General features: G+C 46.8%; 1 protein-coding gene across 9 annotated transcripts in view; it reads right to left on the bottom strand.

Moving 5' to 3' along the window:
* Positions 1-12946: 12946 nt before the first annotated feature.
* The window catches only part of SIPA1L1 (signal induced proliferation associated 1 like 1), a 328871-nt gene continuing 314360 nt past the window's right edge, over positions 12947-27457 (bottom strand). For 7 of the 9 annotated variants that reach the window (XM_037031572.1, XM_037031571.1, XM_037031573.1 and 4 more), the window contains 5 exons: positions 27097-27343; positions 17916-18059; positions 16431-16539; positions 13802-13886; positions 12947-13229 (listed from right to left, as the gene is read on the bottom strand). In XM_037031572.1, the coding sequence (XP_036887467.1) occupies positions 13086-13229; positions 13802-13886; positions 16431-16539; positions 17916-18059; positions 27097-27343 (729 nt within the window). In that variant the 3' untranslated portion in view covers positions 12947-13085. The remainder of the gene's footprint in view (positions 13230-13801; positions 13887-16430; positions 16540-17915; positions 18060-27096; positions 27344-27457) is intronic. The other 2 variants (XM_037031577.1, XM_037031579.1) reach the window with 1 other exon arrangement.

A 27457-nucleotide genomic window follows, 5' to 3' on the forward strand; every position in this document is an offset into this window, starting at 1 on the left:
GGGGTGGAGAGTCTTGGTCTTAGTAGGAAGGGGGGCTTGGGGGAAGACTGATGTCCTCTTGCCCTGCCAGCTCCTTCCAATGGCTGACCATGGCACTCAGACCAGCTGGCGACGAAAATGGAAGGGCATGTTTATCACCTGGCGAGCCCCAGGCAGTTGTGGTTGGAGGAGAGGGGCATGGAAGTTCTGAGAAATGGTGGGACTTCGGGGTCCAGAGGGCAAGCTGAAGAGGGTCTGCCCCTGCCCCCAGGCCTGCATGAGGAAGGGGGCAGTCATCCTCACGTGCCATGAGTAGTCAGTCTTTGATGGCTCCTGATGAAACTTCCGGTATTCTCGTCCTTTTTTCAATTTCGACATAATCAGCACATAGCCTACATTAACTTCAGGTGAACACTATGATTCAATATTTGTGTACATTTTTAAATGATCCCCACAATAAGTTAGTTAACACTCATTACCACACTTACTTGCAGTTTTTTTTCATGTGATGAGAACTTCTAAGATCGAGTCTCTCAGCAACTTCCCAAATACCACACAGTGTAATTACTGTATTTTGCCGTGTGTAATGCACACCTGTGTTTTTGACCCCCGAGTTTCAGGAAAATCTTTTAATTTCTTAATTCAATTTTTAAAATTTATATTTAGATACTTGTTTTTGTATTATAAAGGAATTGGAGCGTTTATTTTTTAACATATTATGGTGCAAGAAATTTTACGAAACAAATAATTTCAAAACACAAGGTATTTGAGGTACTACCCCTGAATAATGCTCATCTTTATTTTTCCCTCAAACATTTGGGCCAAAATGCATGCATCGTACACAGCAAAATGCGGAATTGTAGTGCCCGTGCTGTGCATTCCACCCCCATGACTTGTTTCATCGCTGCGAGTTTGTACTTTCTGAGCCACTCACATCGGGAGTGGCCCACACAGTAGACAGAGCTCATCGCCCAAGCCCTCCCTGGCTCTTTCTCGTTCTCCAGGCTCCGTGATGTCCGAGAAGCCTCCTTTACTTTTAGTGGCTCCCAGTAGGTGAGGAGGGTGCGCCCCAACCCGTCGGTGCCCCAAAGGCAGGGAGCTCCGTCAGCCCCTCGATTCAGGATGACTGTACGCCCGGCCTTTCTGGAAGAAGCTTTTTAGAGTATGCGACTACCGGTCTCCGACAGGAGGGTGAGGAGACGAGTCTTTCCCTCAACGCCCTGTGCACTGAGCCCTGGGGTGAGAGCTGGTCAGAGCTGTTTCTCTCTCTGCTACCATCCCACTGAACTCAGGAACACCAGCCCTGCTGGCCATTGGAGCCAGGCAGTCCAGGGGCATCCCCCGGGTGGCAGCCCCCCCAAATCCGTGCACCAGACACATGTACAGGCTTCCCAGGGGAGACCAGCCCTGGGAAGTGTGGCAGAGGGACCGTGGGAAGATTGCTTCTGCCTTGCAAAGCCTTCGGAGAGGACTTACAGTGGCCCGAGATGTGTGTTTAATTAGAAGCCTGCCCCTCAGGCCACAGCTATGACAATGAACTAACAGGCCTTCTTCACGGAGAGACTGAGTGCGTCTTGACTCTCTGCTGTGTGCTGGCAGTGGCCACAGGCTAAGAAGTAACTCCTCCTCCATTTGTTACAGTCCTTTGTGCCCATAGGCATCATTGCCACTGGCCATCAGAGCCAGGCAACCTAGAGGTGTCCCTTGGGCAGAAACTGTGAAAACTGAAGTGCTGGATGAGGGTACAAGAGCCTTTCTGGGAGCTACTGAGGAGTTGGAGTGAGGCGGAGGGAGAGGGCTGGCAGGGCGCCTTCCCATTGGAAAGACAGGGTGGGCCCTAGATGGGTTAAACTGGACACCTGCTCCTCAGGCCCACACAGACCAGAGGATAAGCCCCTCCCACAGAAGGTGGGTGCTTTCCGGTCTGCTGCCTCTGCTCTGGGCGCTGGGGTGCCCTGTTGCCGTGGGCAAGCCCTTTAACAGCTGTTTCTTAGTTTGCTGTGGCCTTGTGGGTCTCGTGGACACGAACCCCCTTGGCTTTCAAATCTAGGTGTTTTGGGAGCTTGTCTCTCAGGGGCCGGTCTTAAAACATGGGGTGCCAGATGTAGGGCTCAAGGCCTCCACGCCTGAGGGAGAAGCTCGGGTGAGCGGGTTTCCCGCAGATGGTGGGCTGCCACTCGGAGATGAGATACACGATGAGACTGTGTCCCAGGCCTCTCCTCGCCTCTTTATGTGCTTTTCCTGTTTGCTCAGTGTGTAGAAGTTGCTTGGCTAGTTTTGTTTGTTTTTTTCCCCAGAGGCAATTGTTCTGTATGTACCTGCACATGTGTTGTGTCCATGGGAGAAAGTGGACTCAAGGTCCTCCTAGATCACCACCTTGAACCAGAACCTGCTGTTCTAGTGTTGATGAAGGGTTCAGGAGTCTGGGGGGGGTGGGCAGTAGAATGACTCTCAGGTGGGACCAGAGAAGAGGCTGGCCACCGGACAGTGCGAATGCTCTGACAAGCTTCCCCTGGGGAGGTGGGGTCTGTTTCCCCTGCCTTTGACCCTGGGCTTGACAAACATGGGGAAGTGACCTGATGCCATTTCGGGACCTATTGGGTTGGCCAAAAAGTCTGTATGTTTTTTCCATAAAATAAAAGACGCATTTTTCATTTTCACCAATAACTTTGTTGATTTGGGTATTATGAGTATGTCAGCTCTCTCTGGCGTGGTAGAACATTGATTGTTCTCAGTTAATGTCTCAGTTTGATCGCTATCAACTTCAGCTGGTCTACCCGACCGTGGAGCATCGCCCAGTGAGAGATGTGCAGCACGAAACTTCGCAAACCGCTTTTGACATGTTTAATTAGTCACAGCACCTTCTCCAAACACTGCACAAATCTTTTTTGCATTTCAGTTGCATTTTTACCTTTCTTGAAATAATAAAGCATGATATGCCCAAACTGTTGCATATATTCTTCCATCTTTAATGTTAAAGTGGCTACATAAAAATTCATCAAAATTGATGTTTTTTTAAAAATGCACACTTATATAAAAGCTGGCACAATACAGTCTGACAAAAGTGTTTTGAATGAAATTAAAGACAACTAACTAAGCAGTACTAGAGTCGTCCTACAGAAAACAAACAAACGTTTTGGCCTATCCAATAGCTTTTAAGAAAAACGGCAGTTTCCACCTTGCTGTCTTGGAGCCGTGGGCACCGTGTCGGCAGCCTAACCGCTCTGCTGGCAAGGCCCACGGAGAGGCTCTGAGGCCGTAGAGGGAGAGTTAAGGGGCCCTGCTGAGCCCAGCGTCCTGCCATCCCCACTGAGCAAGCAGGAATATGAGTGGAGCCGTCCTGGGCCCTAAACCAGCCCAGCAGGGCACCCCTGAGTCATCCCAGTTACTGCCACTCGGAGCAGGAGAGCCACCCAACTGAGCCCTGCCCAGTTCCTGATCTGTGAAATTGTGTGACTAGGATGGGGTTGTTCACACCATCCACGCAGGCCTCATTTTGTTGCATTCACTTTGTTACATTTCACAGAGGTTGCTTTTTTTTTTTTTTTTACACAAACTGAAGCCAAGACCCTCCCTCCACCAGCAAAAAGATTATGACTCACTCTATCGCCGTGTGCTGGACCCCAGCCCGCAGCAGCTCTGAGGTCCGTCTGTGGTTTCAGTGGCCATCCGTCACCAGTGCACTAGCTGAAGGAAGAGGTCCTGGACGGGAACGCTGCCTCCCGGATTCCCTGCCACGGCCTTGATGGTCTGGAAACGTTTGTGTTTTTGCCAGGGTTTGCACTTGGGAGCTGGGTTTGTTTTATTCCTCTCAGTCTGTTCCTTTAGCAAGCAGACTGCAAAGACCTGGGGCACAGTTTTCTAACAGATGGGCTTAAAGGTGTACACTGGAACTTGCTTCTTTGAGTTTTGGTTGCTGAAAACAGTGACCGACTTTGAAATCTGTGACCCCTGTCTGATCACTGAAGGGATACAGCCCTAGCAGCAGGATATTACAGCGATATCAGCAATGAGATCTGATTAGACCAGAGTGTGAAGTTAATATTGTTGCAGTTTATCCTACGGAGGGCAGAGTGTTATATACAATATTTAGAAGTTGGTTTTGAAACAAAGAATTTAACTGCCTTCCACTAAGCAAATGTTCCTTGCTTAAAAAACAACAACAAAAAAAAAATGGAAAGGAAAACTGGGTGTGGAGTGGGCTGAGAATGTATCAGCCCCCGAGTGAACGGCTCCTCGAATGGCAGCTGCGCCCTTCTCTGCTGGAGATGCCCGCCCACCAGCAGGGCTCAGCCAGCCCTCCTCACCTGAGGAGCAGCAGCGCATACCTGGGTATCTCAGGCCAGACAACACCTGCCCCAATAGCACCTCGCCTTAACTCACTGCTCCGGGGGCCGAGTAGCTGTCCGGGGGCTTTTTAAAGCTTAGGGTAGAGTTTCCCAAAGAAACTGGTTGAGGAGCATCCGTGTCATGAACCCTTGGGGCGCTTATTAAAATAAAGATTCTGGGGTGCACCCCAGACCCATAGGTGCCAAACCTCCGAGCTGAGAGCTGAAGAGCAGGAATTGAAACAACCGCTCCAAGTGGTGCCGACGTCTGGGGACTGTTGGAGGGCATCCCCGTGGAGCAGGGGCTCCTCCAAGCCTTTTACGCCTCTGGATTTGCCGAGCAGGTGTTTCCTCGAACTGAAGTTCGCGGGGAGAACATGTGCGTGAGAATGCTGAAGCACTTCAGAGCTCCCTGCGCCCTAAGGATGCCCCGAGGAGGTGGTTTCTCCTCGTCCTCTGGCCTGCAGTGCAGTCAGTTGTCCTCCCTGGCCCCAGCCCCGCCCCGTTATGACCCAGTGTCCGTGGAGATGCTCCCTGTCCAGGTCCCTTCAGCAAGGACCCCCACATCCAGGCCATGCAGGGGACCCATAGGTTGGGACCAGTACAAGGGAGAAAGTACAGCTTAAATCCTGGCTCTGGAATTGAAGGCCTGGTTTGAATCCCAGCTCTACCAGTCACCGGCTCTTCTACTGCCAGCAAATTATTGGGCCCCTCCAGACTTCAGTTTCCTGTTTTGTAAAATGAAGACAAGAATAGCCCCCACCTACGTCACAGGACCATCGTGAGGACTCAGTAGGCTAATGCACAGAAAGCGATCGTGTCCTCAATACATGCTATGTGTGATGGGTGGTATTCTTGTGGGGAGGCCAGCACCCAAGGGACAGGTGAAAGAAGGGGGAATTTTTGTCCTGGGGAGGAAATGACATTAGGAAGATGATATTTTTCAGCTATTTCCCAGTATATGGATGGTTATTACTTGGGAAGAGAAATTTATATTTATCCCTATAATTGGAAGTGGTAAGACTGGCGGTAGTTATAAAAATTAAAGGGATACGGTTGTTTCGTGAATGAAAGGAAGGCCTTACGAGAGAAGGTGAAACATAAAACGTGCTGCCCCAGGAGGCAGTGAGCTTCCCGTCACTGGATGTGCTCAAATCCAGGGGGCGGAATGCGTAGCTGGACGGTGAAGAAGAGACTGCCTCCTGGGCTGGGAGGGAAACCCAGATAACCTTAAATGTAGGTCCCTCCCATGTGGAGTCTGCGACTTGTAGCTGCAAGTTTATTTAAAGAGAACAAGAGTGCACTAGAAAAGGTGAAAGGATGGCTGGCACCTTCACAGGAAATCGCCACTGACTGGCCACCGCCGAGACAGTAATCTGTCTGCTGCAGCTCACATGCACTGAGCCCAGCTCTGCCCCCAGGACCACAGGGGTCAAGGCTGTTCCCCCTTCACACCAGGGGGTGTCAGACCCTTAGAGACAGATGGTGCTCAGTACCACTGCTTGTCCCCAGTGCCTGTGAATGAAGTCCCACCCCTGTTCCAGCAGGAGTCTTTCCTATTCAGCTGGTCTGCTCGCGCAGTGCCTGTTTCAGTAGGCATCGCCTCATTAATGTGAAATGTGCTTACACCAGGCTGAATTTATGTTGGTACCAAGTAAAACAAAAGAGTTTGCTAAGCATTTTCATCGTCTTAGGATTGCAGAGCAATATTTGAACTGCTTATGAGAAATAACCACGTTCAAATACCTTAAGCTCTTGAGAAAAATTAGTGGTAGGTCAGCTGCAAATCCATCCTAGCTCCTCAGTGTGGAAAGCAACTGAAGGAGTCGCTCAAGGAGTCCCCTCCAGGCAACTTGATCAGTCACTTCTCATTGGCTATTTGAATTTGAATAAAACTCCTTTCTTAAATATACTTGCTAAGGACTTTCCCTCCCAGGAACACAGGGTAGGTGAGGGTGGGGGTGTGGTGGAAGTGTGTGAATGTGGGTGTGCATGCACGCAGGTGTGTATGTATGTATGCATGCATGCATGTATGTGCACATGCCTGCATGCCCGATGGGGCCTGGGGTTGGTGAAGGAAATGGATAACTTGGTTTCGGTGATGCCAACTCAAATGCCTGCCTATTGAGCTGGTTCCACACATGCACGCTGTGAGTGTGTGAGGCAGTAGGGGGTGGAGGGGTCAGTGCTGAAGTGGAGAACACATCTGCCCCCAGGTGGTTCATCCTTCTGCAAAGGGAGCTGGATGTTGTTGGGTAGCCGTGTTCTGACACGGCTGACTTACAGAAGTGCCTGGAGAGGTGTGTCTGTCGGCATGTCTCAGTAAGTGACTCAGGAGAGTGCTAACAAGACCTAAAGAAAAGAAACCTGTAGAAAGACCAGCCCACTTAAAAGAACACAGAACTTCAGACAAGGAAAAGGAATGACAGGTATATCTCCAGAACACGTGACGGAGTAAGGTGCCCAAAGGGCATTTTGCCTGGGAGATCATTCAGGTTGAAGATGGACCGTGAGGAGCAAACTGAAGGATAAGATGAGCTGTGTGTGTTGAAAGGTGGGGCTGCGCCTGGCAGGGGTGCTGTTTAAGAGGCATGATGCGATGTGCACGTTTAGAGTAAGTCAAGCGAGGGAGTTTGAGAGGCGCATGGTCACAGGACTGAGGGCGAGCTCAGCTGGAAGGGCATAACGAGGTGTGACGGGACCGGGCGGGGAAAGCTCTTTTGGTGCACAAAGGCAAGACGGAGGCGATGGATTTGCAAGGAGGGAGGCTGGCAAGGCTAGTCTGACAAGGAATCGAGGGAGCCCACCGTGGCAGGCCTGGGGAGAGGTGGGGGACCTGCAGAAGGGCGAGCCAGGATGGGCCGAAGCCCTAGAAAGTAAAACCAAGTTTATGATGGTCTCAGCGTAGACGGCCAGAGTCTCCAAGTCTTTGAGCTGCAGCTTCTGCAGGATCCATGGAAGGCAAGCATCCCTTCTTTCTCTTCACACGGTAGCCAAGAGGATGGGCAGTTATGCAGCAGAAGGGTTCCGGGAGAGATTTCTTATTGTTTGTTTACTTATTTAACCTCGATGGACTCTTTAAAGTATATACATGTTACATTGTATATATACAATATACAATATACATTGCTGACATACAACATTACAGTAGTTTTGGGTGTAGGATATAGTGATTCAGTATGTGTGCACCTTACAAGGTGATCGCCACAAGCCTAGAAACCAACAGTCACCATACAATGTTACACAATGTTAGGGTATTATTGACTGTATTCCCTGTATGGTATGTTACATCCAATGACTGGCTTATTTTATCTCCACAAGTTTGTTGTTCTTCATCCCATTTCCCTCTCCACTGGTGCCCTCCAACACCCGCCCCCCCCCCCCCCCCGGTAACCACAGTTTGTTCTCCGTATCTATGAATCTGTTTGTCTTGTTTGTACATTTATTTTTTGGTTTTGATTTATTTAGATTTCACATAGAAGTGAAATCATACTGTATTTGTCTTTTTCTGTCTGACTTATTTCACTCGGCACCATACCCTCTAGGTCCATCCACATTGTTGCATGTGACAAGACTTTATTTATTTATTTTTTTACTGTGGAGTAATATGCACTGTGTGTATGTACAAATACTACGTTGAAAAAAGCGGTGAACGTGGGGATCCTTGTCTTCTCCTGACATTAGAGGAAAAGCTTCCAGCCGCGGGCTTGTCATGTATGGCCTTTATGACGTCGAGGTATGTTCCCTCCGTAACAGCTTTAAGAGTTTTTAGTCATCAGTGGGTGTTGAATGTTGTCAAGTGCTTTTTCCACATCTAGTGAGATAATTGTGTGATTTTTATCCTTGGTTACATTAATATAGTGAAGCACATTGATTTGCAGGTGTCGAATCATCCTCCCATCCCTGAATAATCCCACTTGATCATGGTGTATGATTTCTTTAATTATTGTTGAATTTGGTTTGCTAATACGCTGTTGAGAATTTTGCGACTACGTTCATCAATGGTAGTGGCCTGTGATATTCTCTTTTTGTGACATCTAATTTTAATGTCAGGATAATGCTGACCTCATAGGATGAGTTTGAAAGCATTTATTTCTGTTCAACGTTTTGAAATAGTTTGAGAAGGATAGCTCTTAATTCTTCTTTAAATGTTTGGTGGAATCACCTGTGAAGCTGTCGTGTCCTGGACTTTGTTTATTGAGAGTTTTTGATTACTGCTTCAATTTTGTCACTAGTAATAGATTTCCTTCTAGGTTGGTTGTCCAATGTGTTGGCATATAATTGTTCATAGTATTATTATTTTGCTAATTCTCATCCAAGGATATGTTTATGATTTTAGGTGGGGGAGAGAAAGAGAGAGAGAGAGAGAGAAAGAGAGAGAGAGAGAGAGAAATAGATCTCTCGGATGTACCCCAGTTGGGGATCAAATCTGCAATCTAGGCCTGTGCCCTGACTGCGGATCAGACTCTCAACCTTTCGGTGCACAGGATGGCACTTCAACCAACTGAACCACATGGCCAGGGCTGTTTGTAGAATTCTTTTACGATCTTTTGTATTTCTGTGGTGTCAGTTGTAACTTCTCTTTCATTTCTGATTGTATTTATTTGGGCTCTCTCTTTTTTTTTTCTTGATTGTCAAAGAACCAGATCTTAGTTTCACTGACCTTTTCTACTGCTTTTTATTTTAGTTTCTATTTCATTTATTTCTATCCTGGTCTTTATTATTTCCTTCTTTCTACTTACTTTGGGTTTTGTTTGTTCTTTTTCCAGTTTCTCTGGGTGTAAATTTATGCTGTTTATTTGAGATTTTTCCTACTTCTCGAGGTAGGCCTGTACAGCTATGAACGCTCCCCCCTTAGAACTGCTTTGGCTGCATCCATAGGTTTTGGAGAGTTGTTTTCATTTGCATTTGTCCCAAGGCAATTGTTGATTTCCTCTGATTCACTGGTTGTTTAGTAGCATGTTGTTTGCTCTCCACGTATTTTTCTGTTTTCTTCCTGTGGCTGATTTCTAGTTTCATGCCATTGTGGTTGAAAAAATGTGCTTGATATAACTTTAATCTTCCTGAATTTGTCAAGGCTTGTTTTGTGGCCTAATATGTGGTCTCTCCTGGAAAATGTTCCATGTGTATTTAGAAAGTACACTGTGTGTTCTGTGTGTTCAAGCGCTGTGGGCTCTGAATCACCTTTTTGGTAAAAAAGGAAGGTAAGTTCTTCCTTTCACCTAAAGTGTCTTTAGCTCTAGTTTAAACCCGTTTGCCTCTGCAAGGTACTCTGTGGTCTGCTAACCTGTCAGAATAACACTTTGGTATTGGACGTAGTTAAGTGCCTTGACCTGTAGTTTATATTTATTTTGGTTACTGCTGAGTATGGCCATGCTCCTGTTAACCCTCTTCTCCAGGAGCCCTACTTCTAAACCATCACCTGGGAAACTGTAAAAAATATAAATACTAAGCTCCCACCCCAGACTTGCTAAATTAGATCCTGGGGAAGCAGCTCGGCGCGCTGTGGTTTAACAAACTCTCCAGGTGATTCTGACGCAAGCGCTAGTGAGAGTCACTGTCCAAAATGTGTAGCAAAGGCTTTAAAGTGCCTGGGCCTGGCCAGTATTGACGGAGTGTATGGGCTCATTCTGGCTACCCCACCCAAATGCTGCTATCCATACGCCAGGACTCTCCTAGAAAAGCAACGTAAAAGCCTTAACATATTGAAGACAGAGAAGGATGTTTGCATATCTCCAATTTCCAGTCACTGGCTTTACACATATCTCATTTCACCCTTAAAAAGTACGTATTATATAAGGCCGTTACTATTTTACCACTTGAGTGAACCAAGCTCAAAAAGATGAGCTAATTTACCTAAAGAGACAGTGCTATGTAATGGCTGGTATTTGAGTCCCAGCCTAAGTCAATTGTCCTTTTTAATTTATCAGAGAATGGTAATTCTGTATGGACAGGTCATATGGGCAAACGGTGTCCAACATTACTGTGGTATTATTCCTTTTTAAAAAAACACAGCTCGCGTTTAGCCACGAGCAAGTCTTCATTGGTCACATTTGTTTCTGACCAAGGGGTGCAGTTTGTTCTGAACAGTTTGGGGAGCAGCACCAGCTTGTTGCTGGAAAATGTCTGCTGTGAGACTGGAATTTGTTCAGGTCATCACTCTACGTTTACCTAGAGGCAAGTGACTGTAGCTCGCTGGGCCTGTTTCCTTTGCCCTTGGACTATCTTTTGTGTCCCCAGCTGAGGAGTTACTAACCCAACCTGTGCCCAGCGTGCAGCACAGTCTGGAGCACAGCCAACGGGCCCCACCAGTCGACCCCTGAACGAAGACCCCGGTCAGGGTAGTCCAGTGGCACCTTTTCCCGGGAACTCCCCACTGACACCCACGTCCTCCGGAAGTAACGTATAAGACTCTCCAAACCAGGTAAGGATCAGGGTCTGAGCAGACCTTTCTAGCTCGTTCATCAGTGCTGTGTGGGATTCCGTCTTATCCTTTGTTGTTAATTCTAGAATTTGTAGACTTGTTGAACCAAATAAAAGGAAGAAACTCGACTGTTAGCTCTCTCAATTAGCTGCACCACTGGAGAAGAAACAGTGACGTGGGAGATTTCAAATTTTGTTCCATTTGGCTTTGGAATGCACTGGGTTTTTTTTTTTCCAGTAGATTAACTTTTCTAATTACATTTTGCACAGCCTAATATTAACTGGCATTCAACCTCTAACACCAAGGGCTGGGAGACACAGTACAAAAATGTGCTGGTCTTAGGGAACGTCATGGAAAATCCACACATGGATAATGAAGAGAGAACTAATTATAAAGTGCTCTGCAAATGTTAAATCATAAGCAGAGGAGGTAAATTAGGAATCCTCCACGGACCTGTGAACAGAGAATAACAAAGCTCATTAAAATTCTCAGAGGGACAGAAACTTCAAGAACCATCTTCAGTGTCAATGGAGCCTGATGGAGAGAGAGGGCCGCACGAGGGTCCCTGGGCGACTGGGTGGTCTTTCAAATAAAACCTCAGGCAACAAGCCAATGCGTTTTAAAAGAGCATTTAAAATTAATTTTATTGTTTGGATTTTACAAGTAATCTTTAAAGGCTTCAAACAAGAACTCTGTTGCAAAACTAATAAATAGCTTGCCCCAAGCCCCCCAACAAAATGTAAAACAAGATGAAAACTGAACTCAGAAGGGTAAGCAAGCCCCCAGAACGCTTAACCGTTCCTGATAGTTCTCATTTATAAAGAGATATCAGGCAATGTACAGTCTCCTTCATACAAGTCAAAGAGAGAGAGACAATTGGGATCTTTACAAAGCACTCCGAGCTCTTCCTATTTCCATGACAGAAATGTCACCAGAAGAAGGAAATCCCATGGAGAAACCACACCATGAATGAAACTGTAGCGTAAAAGTCTGGTCGTGGGGTGGGGAGAGAGGAACGAGTTGGGAGGACTCGGAGCAGGGAATGTCCAAGCAGATGACACTAGATGGCTGCATGTTCCTCCTGAAAGGGCATGGGTGTCAGTTTAGTGACAGTTATGAAGGCTAGAAAGAGGGCCACCAGGAGCTCCCCTGGGTCCCTCGACACTGGTGGTCCCAGCGTCTCTGTGCTCTGCGGGACCGAGGGCCCCGGGACAGCGGCCACATGCCCAAAGCAGCGGCGTCACTAGAGGGGAGAGCACGCGGACCGTTTCTGCGGCAGGTCCGTTGGAGGCCGCAAGAGGGCGCAGGAAGTGCCGTGCTCACATTGCGCACAGGGACATGCAGGTTTCCAAAGCCCATTCTAGGGTCACAGTCATTGCTCCGAACAAGCAGGTGGTAAAATTCACAAGTTAACATTTACTTTTCCTAGTTACAAATACTGGTGAAATCTTGCTTTTTAGACGAGGATTTACTAATTTTTAAAAATATGGTCATTTTGAGCTAGCTAAAAATACAATTTTGCTGCATTTTTCAACTTTAGAAATCTTAAACACTGTACTTTTGGCCAAAACGCATACAAACAGTATTTTAGGTTGAAGGAATTCTGAAACCCATTAATGTTTGGAGCCAGGAAGCTGTAGAGAAGCTGATTTGGATTTGCTGGGATTTGCTTAAGTCAAACCCAAAGGGCTCTAACTCTGAGGAGCACGCAGTGCCTGGGACCCTCTCCCTGGGGAAAGGAAGGAGGGAATGACGTCAGGATGCAGGACCCGAAGGGGTGTGGCCTGCAGGCACTGCTCTGTCTCCCTCTGGTTCACTGATTTGCTCCTGCTAAATAACCCCATCCTGATAGTACTCTGTAAGACAGGTGCGAACAGCGTTAGCACCCGAACAAGTCATTCAGGAGGCAGGCCCCTCCCTCCCCAGGCATTTTAGGAATGAAGGTAAAGACATCCCCACCCCAAATAAACAATTTTTAAAAACGTTTACTCTCCTAGAAACAATGACCTTTGTCGGGATAATAAGGGAAAGCTTGGGCTACCTGAAATAGCGAAGAAAGAGCTGATGGACATAGAGGCGGACGGGCTGATTGTCCTCGGCCCAGTTTTTCTTAAAATACATACCAGATAAAGATATTGTGCAAAAAAAATAGACATTCACATTTTAGCAGTTAAACTTTATTTTACTTTTTAAAATTTTTACTTTTTTGTTTTTCTTTTCTACAAAAGGCAGATGATGACTGTCGACCTGCAGGTGTTGTACTGTGCACCCCCCGAAAGCGGGCACAGTAGGTGGGAAGCTGGGGAGGGAGGGCTGAGAACGCGCTCGATGGCTGACCGGCTGCGGGGCCGGCCCTAGCTCATGTCTATGGTGTTGAAGACCCACTCGGTGAACTTCTTCAGCTTGTCGGAGGCATTCTGGGACTCCTCCTGCAGCCTCAGGTTGTCCTCTCGCAAGTGCTGAACTTCTGCCTGAAGGTGGGCTTTGTCCTCCTTCTCCTGTGAGGGAGAGCAGAAAAGGACTGAGGGGGCGCCCCCCCCCCAGAGGGCTGCCAGGGGGCGCGGCTGTGGGTCTGGCGACCGCCCGCCTGTTTCTACCGCTCCTGCGTCTGGACACCTGTGTCCAAGGCCTGGGCTGGGGTTAGAACCCAGGGAACGGGAGTTCCAGAGAGGTTCCCGTTCGGGTTTATTTTGGAGTTTAAATAATGCAGATTTTAATGTCTCGGCTGATGTGGGCGTCTTAAATTTTAGACTGTTGTTTTGGTGGTTGCTGTCTTAATATAGTCAAAGCTGCTCAAGAAACAAAACAAGATGCGAGTCTCTTGGCACAAAAGGGAGAATCACAGTGACAGCCCTGGGTCTGGACGCCCCACACGTCACACAGGGAAGTGGAGGCCAGGACGGGGCTCAGGGGGCGTGGCTTCCCCATCACGTGATGATCTCGCATCACGTGTGTTGGCAGGGACTGAGCTCCACGCAGCGCCCACGCATCAGCCTCTTACTGCACTAACACTCTTTGAAAAGGGCCGTTTGCACAGCCTGGGCAATGTGCTTCGAGAACACGTGTTTACCTTCTTCAGATCTTCCCGGAGCATCTTCAGCATCCCTTCCAGCTGGTCCACTTTAGAAGCCAGAGTGGGAGAGGAATCTTTACTGCTGGGAACGAGAAATAAAAGAGCGTGTTGGCAGGAGGAGCCTCTATGGCTGGATTTGTTGCTCATTTTTAAAAATGGGGCCGCTGTGTTTGTCAAGTAGTCATCTTAAAAGGTTATACAAGCGTGAGCTACAGCCAATCAGTAGCTTCCTTTGTTAAAGATGCTGCATTTTTGTGACAACATTCAGGGTAGTGAGTGAAAATGGTCTCCCGGGCAGGCACCACAGTCAAACAGTGAAATGATTCCTAGCTCTTCAGTGGCTTTAAGGGGAGGAGAGGGTGGGGGCAGGGCTGATGGAAGTGCCACTGTACCTTCGGGTGACCAGGACAGAGCCTCTGGCTCCCCGAACACAGTCTCTGACCACTATCCAGTTGCAGGCAAGTCACTGTGCTCACATCTTAAAACCTAGACCAAATACCTTACAATATTAAAGGAATGACTACATGTTTCAAAAGCTTGTCAGTCCAATCTCAATGTCCCATGTTCTCTGCTACTACAATCAGCAAGCCAGACAGAGTTTTCTATTTTCTCTAAGGACCAGTAATGAATGTCCTGCTGGAGAAGTGAAAGGAGGGTGAGTTAGAGGGGAAGGCCCCCCCAAATACTGTGCAAGGCTGAGGGCCCCTGGCGGCTGTTCTCCCCCCAACACTCCTCGACCCGAACTCCAGCTGTGCCACGCTCCCAGGTGCGTCCTAGCCAGGCAGGACCTCACAGCCGGGCAACCCAGGACCTGACGCCTTCCACTGGGATAAAGCGCAGCTGCCTCTTCCCAGAGGTCAAAGGGGAGGAGGAAGTGACTCTGAATTTGTGAAATAATGGAATAAAAGGCATTCTTTACTTTAAAAATTAAAGTTTGAATCCCTGACCTAAAATGAGCTATGTTGTTGTCTTTGCTAATTCTAGAGCTATAACAAGCCCAAAAGGTAAAACGGTGCCTTATTTTTAGTGTCACAGGCTGCAAATAAATGGAACGATAATGATCTTCCAACTTCTAAGACAGGAGAACCAGTTAAAACCTGACAACAAGCAGATTTTCAAAGGTGAGTGGTTGGCTGTGGCCGTGCCCCCCAACACGGTGCAGCACGCTGGTCGGGTCCAGGCGGGCTGGGGGCCAAAGGCAGGGCAGGTAAGGGTGGTGCCAAGCAGGCTCACTGAGCAGGCTGGGGAGGCTCACAAGGACCCAGGCCACACTCAGCTGTGGCAGGGCTGACGCGGCCACTGCGCGTGGTCAGCGTGGAAGCAGCTCTCATAGCCCATCTCGACTTCTGGAGGTTTTCAGAATGAATCCTGTGTCTGCGTGGGTGCTCATCATTTGTAAAACCATCGAACTCTGCTTGCGTTTGTTCGCCACAGTGAACACAGAACAGAGCCGACCATCATCTCCGTTTATGATTCTGCAAAGGCTTGAGAACTGCTCAGCGGTCAGTCCTTCCTCGGGGAAATGGACTGCGCTGGCCCAGACTCCTCTCTGTTGGGGACCCCATCCTAAGAAGACATTTCTGGAATCCCCCGACCTGAACCAGCAGTTTTAAAGTTGTCAACAGCTGAACTCATTGCCACTCTCCTTCCTCAGCCGTCCCAGTGGTGACAATGAATGCGGCACCTGTCCACTACACTCACGAAGGACGATCCATTACTGTCACACTGGCTGCGCCAATAGGGTTTCCCTGTGGACTCGCTTTGAGTCTTCAAGCACGAGCTCTGGCGTATCTGTGCACTCTATGCCCGCTTCACTTTGCCTCCTGCTGAGTTTTGGAGGTGCCTGGATTCTTAACCAGCCTCCAAAGGTTTGGGGGAAGAGGTTCCAGACTCGTGGACTCATCCTGCATCAAGGAGCGCTTACTGCGTGCTCCACGGCTGACTGCCGAGGTGCCTTCCTGCACAGTATGTCCTCACTTGGTGTCACACGTAGGTCCTGCCACTTTGAGTGAAGTGACCTACAACAACCAGTGTTACCACAGGCTAATGGACACAACCGAGAGTTACGTTCCTATAGCACCCCATCGACGTTACAACAAAGGATGTTCTTAGAGGATCTCTGGTACAATAGCATCACACACACACACAGGGGTATCCAATAAAGATCCCCCCACGTGGAACTGAGGGGAAATGTCAGCCTCTGCACCATTAAACAGAAGTCAAAGTCCGTGTTCTCATAAGAAAACCCTCTGGGTCTCAGTTACTGCTTATGCATCTGACACACGACTTGAACTGCCCTGGTGACCAAGATGCAGCGGCTAAGACGCAGACACACACATGTGCATGACCACAGACAGCTGTGGAGGAGGCTCAAGGACTCACCACATGGGAATCGGGGAGATTTTAGGGCGAAGGATTTTTCTTACCTGATAAGCCCCATGGGTATAACTGTATAATAGCATTAAACACCAAAGAACATTTGTGATTACCACTTCAAGTGACCGAGGACAGTTCGATCGGGCTGCAGTACGAGGGACAAAGTGCTCTAACTAAAATGTGACGTGCTGGCTCTGTGGCAGTGAGCAGTGTGGGTGACGGGTGGGGGCCCCATCCCTGGGGGACCCACCTGCTGTACGACTTCATCGGGGCCAGGTCCTCCAGTTGGTCGCCGTTGGAGGCAGCACTCAGGGGGCGGCGGCTTTCCTCACTAGCAGCGAAGAACGAGGCTCTCTGGACTGGGAAGGAGGCAGAAGCCGCTCAGCGGTCTGAAGCCAGCACGCGGCCCACTCTGACCTCGGACCGCCGTGCGGGGAGGCACCGTGGTCCCCGTTTCCCAACCCCCATAGGGAGAAATCATTTTGTAAGCTGTAACGTTGTAATTTTCCTTTAAAAATGAGTTGTCCTGTATCAATTTTTAGTCCCCCTTTTCTCTTATCGAAGTAGCATTCTGTTAAATGTTTCCCTGGAAACAGGCCTTGTGCCAAATTTCCAGACAAGGCTTTCCACTCAGTGGTGATGTCAATGCATCAGAGCTAGTACTAAGCTTCTCGAGACTTCTTGAGGTATGTTTTCCACAAGACACCTGGCCACCTTGGAGGGCCGTAACCTCAGTCCACACACACATGTGCTTATCAATTAAAAATAGACCAACTTAAAACTTGATCCAAAAACCAAAAATCAAATTACCCCCTATTAGAAACACAAAACCTCTACCATTATATACATACATAAATGCGAGTGAGCGACACACTGAAATTTACAGTCGGTTAGTGTGGGACTGCTGTCAGCTACTGCGGCCGGGGACGGGGGGGCGGGGGCAGTTTCTCGTTGCTGACTCTTGAATTCTGGCGCTTAACCAGTTTCTCCCGAGAGATGGAGCTCGACTGAGGAGCTACTTTCAATTCTCCAAGGAAGAGCAAACTAAAGCCGCCCGCCCCCTCGCCCCCCACAAGGAAATCCCCTGCTCTCACCCTCCTGTTGTGAAGAACCACTTAACAGCAGCGAGTTGGGGGGGCAATCTGAGAGTGAAGCGAGTCTATTTCAAAAGAGGCGCCTGACAGCCGGTGAGCACACAGGCAGCACCACCGGTAGCTGTGCAGGCGTCAGCACCGTCCAAGGGCCTGCATTGAAGAACCAGCGGCTGGGGCAAGTGCTCAGCTGTGAGCTGCGCTGCATTCGGGAGAGGTGACAACAGATGCAGGGACCCCGACAGATGCAGGGACCCCAGCAGGACCAGCGTGCTGACAGATCCAACTGTGCGCTGCCCATGGGGACTTTACAACGAGAGGAAGGACCGTGCTTTTCTCAGTCAAGTGGCCGTTGGGATTCCCCTCCCGCCGGCCCTTCCCACACAGAGGGAGGGGAAGCACCCATGTTATGAACTCCCAGGCAAAGGAAACACCAGGTGCCATGTGACTGAATCAGAGGACGTGTGTCCCTGTGAGTGCTCAGTAACTGTCAGCTCAACTGGATTCTGGCTGTGCCAGTGATGTGCGTGGGCTGTCTCTGGTCCGAAGAAGCAGGGGAGCGGAGCCTCGACCAGAGCACTCACACGGCAGCACAACCCCGCCAAAGCCTAGAGCCGGACCGCTCGGACCCTCGGTGGACTTACCCTCATAGGCCTTGGCGGCATCCACCAAGTTGGACCAATCCAAATCCGCAGCAGCATCGGGCAGGGGCATGAGGCCGGGGTCGGGCATGGGCCTTCGGGTCTCCTGGATGTCGGTGAGGGAGCTGTCTGAGGCCGAGAACTCGCCTGCAGGAGGAGACGAGGGATCAGACACTCCTCGGGCCCACAGGAGACCACGTGAGAGCTCACCCGTCTCCTGTCACCACAGCAGATGAGCACGTCATTGGGGACCTGGGATCAGCCTAGCCTCGAGGCCCTTAGTGGCCATTCCAAGCGGAGTTCGACTACAAATCAACTTCCTCTTGTCTTAAATCATTTTCTTACAACTTCCTACTACCTCATTTCTAGTAGTGTGACTCATGGAAAAGTTAGGTTTGCACCCAGGCAACAAGCCTGCTTTCGGAAAAGCTGTATGTCTGCGGTGGGGTCCAGGGCGGCTCCGGTGTCTCGCTTTTCCTCCTAGAGACAAGGGGTTAGTGCTGGAAGGGCTTCTTCTCTCCCCCAAGGGCACGGTGAGCGACCCCTGGGATCAGGTGGGGTTACAGCAGTCCAACATCCTGAGCCCCTGCTGAGGTGGCATTTTAAATACAAACAGTAAGCCATCTTAACAACTAACCTTTGCTTAGCCTGGGGCAGGGAGAAGCGAAGGAGCCGCTCCATGCCGTATAAGGGCACGCTGCTACCGCTCAAGTTCATGTGTGTGGAGAACAGGGAAGGCTAGTGGAGCTCAAGAAATGTAAAGGCTCTCAGTAGGGCAGGAGGTGGGGGGAATGGGGCAGAGTGCATCCTTTTAGGAGAAGGGTCAACCCCTGGGCATGGGGCTGGGACACTATTATGCAAGCAGACACAGAACACAAAAGTGACGCTCTCAGTGAAAACATGTAAGCAACTCCAGAAATACCTGTTTACAAGGAGTTAAAAAGAGCCATCAATTGTGAGAGCCTGGTAAACTCGGGTATATTTAGTGCTTGTTTTCCCTTTCAAATTACATGAGGAATTGATCTGAAGTGCAGCTGCTAGTTATTAATGTGCTTAAAATTAGCAAAATTATGAGTGAGTGGAAATCAACAAACACCGCCAGATATTAAATGCTCAGTTCTATTGAAACTTGCTCCCACAAGGGTAAGGAGGTGGAACACACAATTTTGTGTGTCACTCATAACCCTCTGCCCTTTTAGAGCTGGGGCTCAAATTTCCATATGGGGGACAGAGAAGTCAGCCCACCCTACTGCCCAAACACGCTGGAGGGTATTCACATCCAGCGAGGCGGGGCTGAGGGTCAGCCCAGCAAGGCTAGCCCAACTGAGGACACAGGATCGTGGCGCTGCTGCCTGACCTTCAGGAAAGCAGGAAGATGGGCAGGTGCTCAGAGGGGAGTGAGTCCTTCCCATTCCTCAGGCTGGGCTTTAACCCCAGGCTTCATCAGTTGAGTGAGGACTGTGTCTTTGGAGCTGCTCTTTTAGAACATGAATCTCTAGAAGACAGGGCCTACTTTGACAGACATATGCAGAGAAGCCTTCACAAAGCATTTATTTTTATTTCTGCAGAGGTTTAAAAACAGTGCAGGGAAGTTGGGAAAGCCCTCATGGTAGGCAGAAGGTTGCAGGAGCAATGGAATCCAGGGAAGGGTGGCCCCAATGTGGGGACAACAAAGGAGAAAAGGTTGCTGGTAACTGGGTTACTATGAGGAGGTTTCTTCTAAAGCCTGGATGGTAAGAAGTGGACATTTCATGTGTCTATTTTGGTTCTTTGGGGATGACCTCCTGGAGCAAAGAGAAACAAGATTCAAGCGGCAGTTGGACAGGGATGGGAGAAAGGGAGGCTGGCACAACCCCCCAGTGATGTCTGCCAGGGTGGAAAGGGGGGATTGGAGCAGTGAGTGGGATGGAGATACAGGGGGAATGTTCACGAGTGGGCTGAGAGTTCACAAAGATGCAAGGAGAAAGCAAACCAGGCCAGCAGCAGATTTAAAGAAAATACCGCTCTGAGCAGCAGCAGAAGGAAAAGAAATGTGGGTGTGAATGAATGGACACAGAATCCCCAGGAAAAAAGGGCAGAAGGGAGGTGTGGCTACAGCTGCATGTGCAATAAACAAGCAGGAAGACTGGCTCCGTATCAGGTCTCAGCTGTGCCGGGTCGCGGTGGGGAAGAAATGGAGGTGGATGGAGGGAGGAGAAAGGAAAAGAACAAATGTCAATCCATGATCCCAGAATATGGCCCTTCACAAAAGGAGGATCCAGGCAGAGCAAACAGGCATTTATGAACAAAGGCAAGAACATGGAGGTACCCCATCATCAACGTGCCTTTTCCTAAAATACTTGCTCACTCAGTGGATGAAAGAGTCAACAAACAGTGGTTGACACCACAGGTGACATCTTCACAGGCTGGGAACGACCGAGAACAAGGGCCAGCCGGGTTCTGTGTTGGCTGGAGGGAGGCAGTGAACAGTGTCTAAGAAATAACTAAGCTGTTGCCCACATTTACCTAACATAACAGCATCTGGGATGTTTCGTAAAAAATACTAATTCTCAAATCTTTGTATTCAAACTCATATTCAGCAGGTCTGGAGGAAGAGCTGGAAATCTGCATTTTTTTTTAAAAAGATTTTATTTATCTTTAGAGGGGAAGGGAAGGAGAGAAGGATCAATATATGGTTGTCTCTCGTGAGTCCCCTGCTGGAAACTGGCCTGCAACCCAGGCACGTGCCCTGACTGGGAATCGAACTGCGATCGTGTGGTTCACAGGCCCAATGCTCTGGAAATCTATATATTTAATGAAGATCTGAAGGGGCAGCTTTCACACGCATCTCATGCACTGGTTTCTGCAGCTATAATCCAGGTGGGGGGTCCCCTGATTGCCTGACTCTGGTGGCCAAGGGGGCTTGCACTCCTGGGATCCCCTCCCCTGGCTCTGCACTAGAGTCTTCCTGTGAAAAAGGCTTGTTTGTTTACTTGGGAACTTTGGGAAGGCTCAGATTTGGCACACAACCAGACTCTATGAAGGGACTCTCAGGGCACAGAGGCTGATGGAGGCCACCTTTCTTCTTGTCCTCACTCCAGTTCACTAGCATCTCCTGGAAGAAGTTTATACAGTCATCATCTGGCACCTCAATTTTGTGACTGCTGCCAGGTGACGCCACTGGACTGTCTGGTTCTGAAGACGGCAGGGCCAATGTGTACCGTCCCACAGGACTATGTGTATTTGCAGACTTTAAAAGCTGCTGCCAGAGGATCTGGCTTCCCACCAGCCTGAATAGAAGAACTGACTGAACTCCTCCCCTTTGAGACGCTGACAGGCAGGTCCGGGCACACTCTCAACTATGGGAAGTCACTAAAGTAAAGTTGGCTGCTTGGGCACCACAAAGGTTTGAGAGGAAAGAGCTAGGGGATGAGTGACAAGGGGATGAGTGACGAGGGGATGAGTGACGAGGGGATGAGTGACAAGGGGATGAGTGACAAGGGGATGAGTGACAAGGTTCACTCCTTCAAGACGTGGAAAGTGGCTGTTTCATCTAGTGCAGAGAAACCAACATGGAGAGTCAGGGAGATAAACGAAAAATACGTTCCAAACAAAAACACAAGCTAAAACCTCTAAGATGGTTAATAAACAGGGGTAAGTCGTTTTCCTGACAAAGAGTTAGAAATAATGATCATACAGTTGTTCACGGAACTTGGGAGAAGAGCGGATGGACAGAGACAGAAAATATGAGAAAGCACCAAACAGAAGTCACAGGCAGAGTGGAGGAATATGGTGACCAAACCAAAAGACACCCTGGGGGGCGTGGTCCAGCAGCAGACAGATGAAGAAGAACAGAGGACCAGAGAACTCAAAGACAGGGCAGTGGAACTCCATCAGAGCAGTGAAAAGGAAAAAAGAAGTGAAGAAAGCTAAAGGGACTTACAAGACAATATTAAGTGGACCAACATTCATATTATAAAGAGCTCTGAAAGGAGAGAAGATAAAGAGGGGGAAAAACTTATGTGAAAGAAATGATGGCTGAAAACGTCTCTAAGCTGGGGGAGAAACAGACACAGTTCCAAAGTGTCAAGAGAGTTCCAAATAAGATAAACCCCAATGGACCCACACCACGACACATTCTAATGAAAACATCAGAAGCTGAAGACAAGGGATTTTAAGAGCAGCAAGAGAAAAACAACTTGTTAGGTACAGGGGAGCACACACAGGACTGCGAGCAGACACTCTGCAGGCCAGGAGGCTGCGGCACCATATATTCAAACTCCTCAACAAAGAAACTTCCGAGACTACACTGCTTAGTAGAGCTGCCCTTCAGAATTGGAGAGAAAAAGTTTTCCAGATAAGCCAAAGCTAAGGGAGTTCAACACAACTAGACCGGGCTGACAGAAAAGGTTGAAGGGACATCTTTGCTGAAAAGAGTGAGTGCTAATTAATGACAAGAAAACATGAAAGTATAAATCTCACTAGAAAAGGTAAATACAGTAAAAGGTGGGAGATTAATTACTTATGAAACTAGGATGAATGTTAAAAGATGAAAGTAGTGCAAATGACGTTAACGATCAGGTAAAGGATACACAAAATAAAAAGGTGTAAATTCTGACATCAAAACCAAAGTATAGGGGCAGAGACTAAAAGTACAGAGCTTTAGAATGCATTTAAACTTAAGCTGTTATCAACTAAAAATAGACTTGTAAGTTATTGTATGTAAGCCTCATGGTAACCACAGAGAAAAAAAACCTACAGTAGATACACAAAAGATAGAAAGGAATCTAACCATTACATAAAGTAATCAAACCACAAAGGAAGAGGGTGAGAAAGAAATAGGAACAGAGGAATTACAAAAAGACAGAAAATTAATAAAATGGCAGTAAGTACAGACCTATTAATAATTACTTTAAATATAAAGACACCAAATGCCCCAATCAAAAGATACAGAGTAGCCAAATAAGTGAAAACAAACAAACAAACAAACAAAAAGACCCAGATACCTACTGCTTATAAGAGACTCACTGCAGATGTAATCACATATGCAGGCTAAAAGTGAAACGATGGAAAAAGCTATCCCAGGCAATGGGAACCAAAAGAGCTGGGTAGCTATACTGACACCAGATGAAAAGACAGAGGAGGGCATTCCGTAATAATAAAGGGGTAAATCTAAAAAGAAGCTACATTTGTAAATATTTACACATTAACAGAGGAGCACCAAAATACATAAAACAAATATTAACAGACCTACAGGGGGAAATAGAGAGCAATATAATAATATAAGGGATTTTAATACCCCACTTACATCAATGGATAGATCTCAGCCAGACAGGAAATCAATAAGGACACATTGTCCTCAAATGCCACATTAGACCCAATGGACTTACCAAATATATTAAAAAAGAAAATTAAAATATACTATTCCAAAGTGACAGAATACACATTTTTCTCAAGTGCACATAGAACATTACCCAAGATATATCATATGTTAGGCAACAAAACAAGTCTTAATGAATTTAAAAAGACTGAAATCATATCAAGCATCTTTCCCAGCACCATGGTATGAAGGTTGCAATTACAAGAAGAGAACAAAAATTCACAAATATGTGGAGTTTAAGCAGCATGCTACTGAATAACCAACAGGTCAAAGAATAATCAAAATGGAAATAAAAAAATACCACGAGACAAATGAAAACGGAAACACACCATACCAAAACCAATGGGATGCAACCAAAGCAGTTTAAGTAAACTGCTTTGGTTAAACTTTACTTCTAAGTGGAAAGTTTATAGTAACAAATGCCTACATTAAGAAACAAGAAAAATCTCAAACAACCTAATTTTACACCTCAAGGATCCAGAAAAAGAACAAATAAAGCCCCAAATTAGGAGAAAGGAAATAAATGAAACGAAGACCAGAAAGAAATTAAAGATCAATAAAACTGAGAACTGGTTGTTAGAAATTATAAACAAAAGAGACAAACCTTTAGCTAGACTCACCAAGAATAAAGAGAGAAGACTCAAAATCGGAAAAGAGGGAGAAGACATTACAAATGATACCACAGAAATAAAGACTGTTAGAGACTACTAAGAATAATTACACACCAACAAGCTGAACAACCTACAATAAATAAATTCCTACAAACATACAACCTACCAAAACTGAATCATAAAGAAATAGAACAATCCGAACACACTACTGGTAAGAAGATCGAATCAGCAATCACAAATCTCCCAGTAAACAAAAGCCCGGGACCAGAGAGCTTGACGGGGGAAGTCTACCACACATCCAAAGAAGAATTAAAACTAACTTCTGCAAACTCTTCCAAAAATGGAAATGGAAGGAACAGTTTCTAACTCATTTTATGAGGGCCAGTCTTACCCTGATACCAAAACCAGACGGGGATGCCACAAGAAAGAATTACAGGCCAATATCCTGGATGAATGTAAATGTAAAAATCCTCAACAAAATATTAGCAGACTGAATTCAACAAGACATTAAAAGGATCATACACGAGGATCAAGTGGGATTTATTATAGAGATGCAAGGATGGTTCAACATCTATAAACCAATCAATATAACAGTACATCAATAAAGTATAAAAATCATATGGCCATCTAATAGATGCAGAAAAGCATTTGACAAAATTCAACATCCACTTATGGTAAGAACTCTCAGCAGAGTGGATCAGAAGGAATGTACCTCAATATAATAGAGGCCACGTATAAGCCTACAGCTAACATAATACCCAATGGTGAAAAGCTGAAGCCTTTCCTCTAAGGTCAGAAACGAGACAAGGATGCCCATTCTCACCACTTATTCAACGTACTATTGGGAATGGTAGCCACAGCAATTAAACAGGGAAAGAAAATAAAAGGCAGCCAAACTGGGAAGGAATATGTGAAACTCACTATTTGCAGACGACATATTAGAGAGTGTTGAAGACTTCACTAAAAAGCTATAAAAATGAATTCAGTAAAATTATAGGATGCAAAGTCAATACACAAAATTTGTTATGTTTCTACACAAATCTGTCATGTTTCTAAGAACAAACTATCAGAGAAATTACGAAAACCATTCTGTTTACAACTGCATAAAAAATAATAAAATACCTCAGAATGAATTTAACCAAGGATGTAAAAGACCTGTACTGAAAAATTATAACACACTGCAGAAAGAAATTGAACACAGCAAAAATAAATGGAAGGATATACCATGCTGATGGGCTGGAAGAACTAATATCATTAAAATGTCTACACTACCCAAAGCAATGTACAGGTTCAAGGCCATCCCTATCAAAGTACTGATGCCATTCTTCAAAGAACTAGAACAAACAATCCTAAAATTGGTTTGGAATCATGAAGGACCTCAAATACTAATGTAATTTTGGGAAAGACGAATAAAGTAATCTTGGGAAAGAACAAAAAACAAATGTGAAAGCATCACATTTCCTGACTTCAAACTGTATTACAAAGCTATTGTAATCAAAACTACAGTATAGGTATAAAAACAGAAATATACATCACTGGAATAAAATAAAGAGTACAGAAACAGACCCACACATATATGGTCAATTAATTAACAACATATGAGCCCAGAACAGAAAACGGGGAAGGGACAGTCTCTTCAATAAATGGTGTTGGGAAATTAATAACCACATGCAAAAGAATGAACCTGGCCTATTATCTTACACCATACACAAAAACTAACTCAAGATGGGTTAAAGGCTTAAATGTAAGACTTTAAAAACTTAAATGTAAGACCATAAACTCCCAGTGGAAAACATAGGTGGTAATTTTGTAATCCACTGCTCTTAGACATACTCCCATCAGTTATGGCAATAAATTTTTAGATAACACCGAAAGCAAAAATAAACAAGTGAGACTACATCAAACTAAAAAGCTCCTGCACAGCAAAGAGGCCATCAACAGAATGAAAAGGCAATCTACTGACGAGGAAAATGTTTCCAAATAATATATTGGATAAGAGGTTAACATCCAAAATACACAGAACTCCCAACTCAATAGCAAACACCAAACACTCTGAAGACAAAATGGGCAGGTGATCTAAACAGACTCTTCCCAGACTTACAGACTGCCCATAGGCACATAAAAAGATGCTCAACATCACTAATCATTAGGAAAATGCAGAACAAAGCCGCAATGAGATGTCATCCCACACTTGTTAGAATGGCTGCTATCAAAAAGGCAAGACACAGTGCTGGTGAGGATGTGCAGAAAAGGGACCCCTCGCGCACTGCTGGCAGGAACGCAAACTGGAAAGCAGGCCCCTCTGGAAAGCAGGATAGAGGCTCCTCAAAATGAAACCGCCATCTGGTCTAGCCCTCCCAGTTCTGGGTATTTACCCTCCTAAAATAAAAACTAATGTGAAAAGATATATGCACCCCTCTCTTCACTGCAGCATCATTTGCAATAGCTAAGATATGGAATCCACCTAAGTGTCTGCTGATGAAGGAATGGATAAAGAAAATGTGGTGCATACGCACCACGAAATACCATCCAGCCACACAAAATGCACTCTTGCTACTAGCGACACCCTGGGCCTTGGGGGCACTGTGCCAACTGTGGAAGGTCTGACAGAGAAAGACGGGTCCCGAGGATGCACAGCACGGTGAGTACGGCTAATACTACGGGCGGACAAGTAGGGCTGGAGTCATGACTACATGAAACACAAAGTTTATTCTTGTATTATTACTTATTAATTATTGTGTTATTTTCCATATGAACCATTGCAAACCTATTTTTGCCTCATTCCGCCCTGTACTGCATAGCTGGAAGTTGCTAGGAGAGTAAATCTTCAAATTTCTCATAAAAAAACAATTTTGTATGGTGACAGATGGTGGTAACTAGATGCACTGTGGTGATCATTTTGCAATATAAACAAGTATCAATCATTATGCTGAACACCTGAAACTGATATAATGTTGTATGTCAATTATACCCTAATTTAAAAAACCCAGCGAGCATCCCAGGTGACTTATGGCCTGGGGAGGCTGACTGTACCCTGTGGTCTGGGCTTGCTGCCGAAAGGCCAGACGAGGGGTGCGGGTAAGCTGAGATAACAGGAGCATGTGAGCGACACTGCCTCCAGTTGTCATTCCCTGAGCAAAGTGAAGGACAGCTGTTTCTGGGGACACTGTCATCATTAGCAGGGCCATACAGCTGAAGCCACGGACCAACTTACCATGCAATGACTTCATTCCCAAGGTGTACGAAGGCCTCCGCAATGGAAGAGACTTGGGGAGAGAAGGATATGTGCTACTGAAGAGGACGTCATTGGGCAGGGCTTGGTCCAGGAGCGAAGCCCTTGAGGTGAAAAAGTGCTCCCTCTGGCCACTGTAAATACTCTCATCCGACAGCGTTCGGTGCAGGGCCCGCCTTGAGGTGGGGGTGGTAGGGAAAGGAGACTGCGGCGAGGAGAGCGCCTGGAACTGAAAAACAGTGCAGAGACAACGGAAGGTCAGTTTTCCAGTCGCACACCCAAGACCCAGGTTTTGGGGAATGAGTGGGTTAACAAAAACACTGCTCTCAGACACACCCTGTCA

The sequence above is a fragment of the Sturnira hondurensis genome, unplaced genomic scaffold, assembly GCF_014824575.4.
Source record: "Sturnira hondurensis isolate 20B ecotype Veracruz unplaced genomic scaffold, ASM1482457v3 Scaffold0021143, whole genome shotgun sequence".
NCBI classification, from domain to species: domain Eukaryota; kingdom Metazoa; phylum Chordata; class Mammalia; order Chiroptera; family Phyllostomidae; genus Sturnira; species Sturnira hondurensis.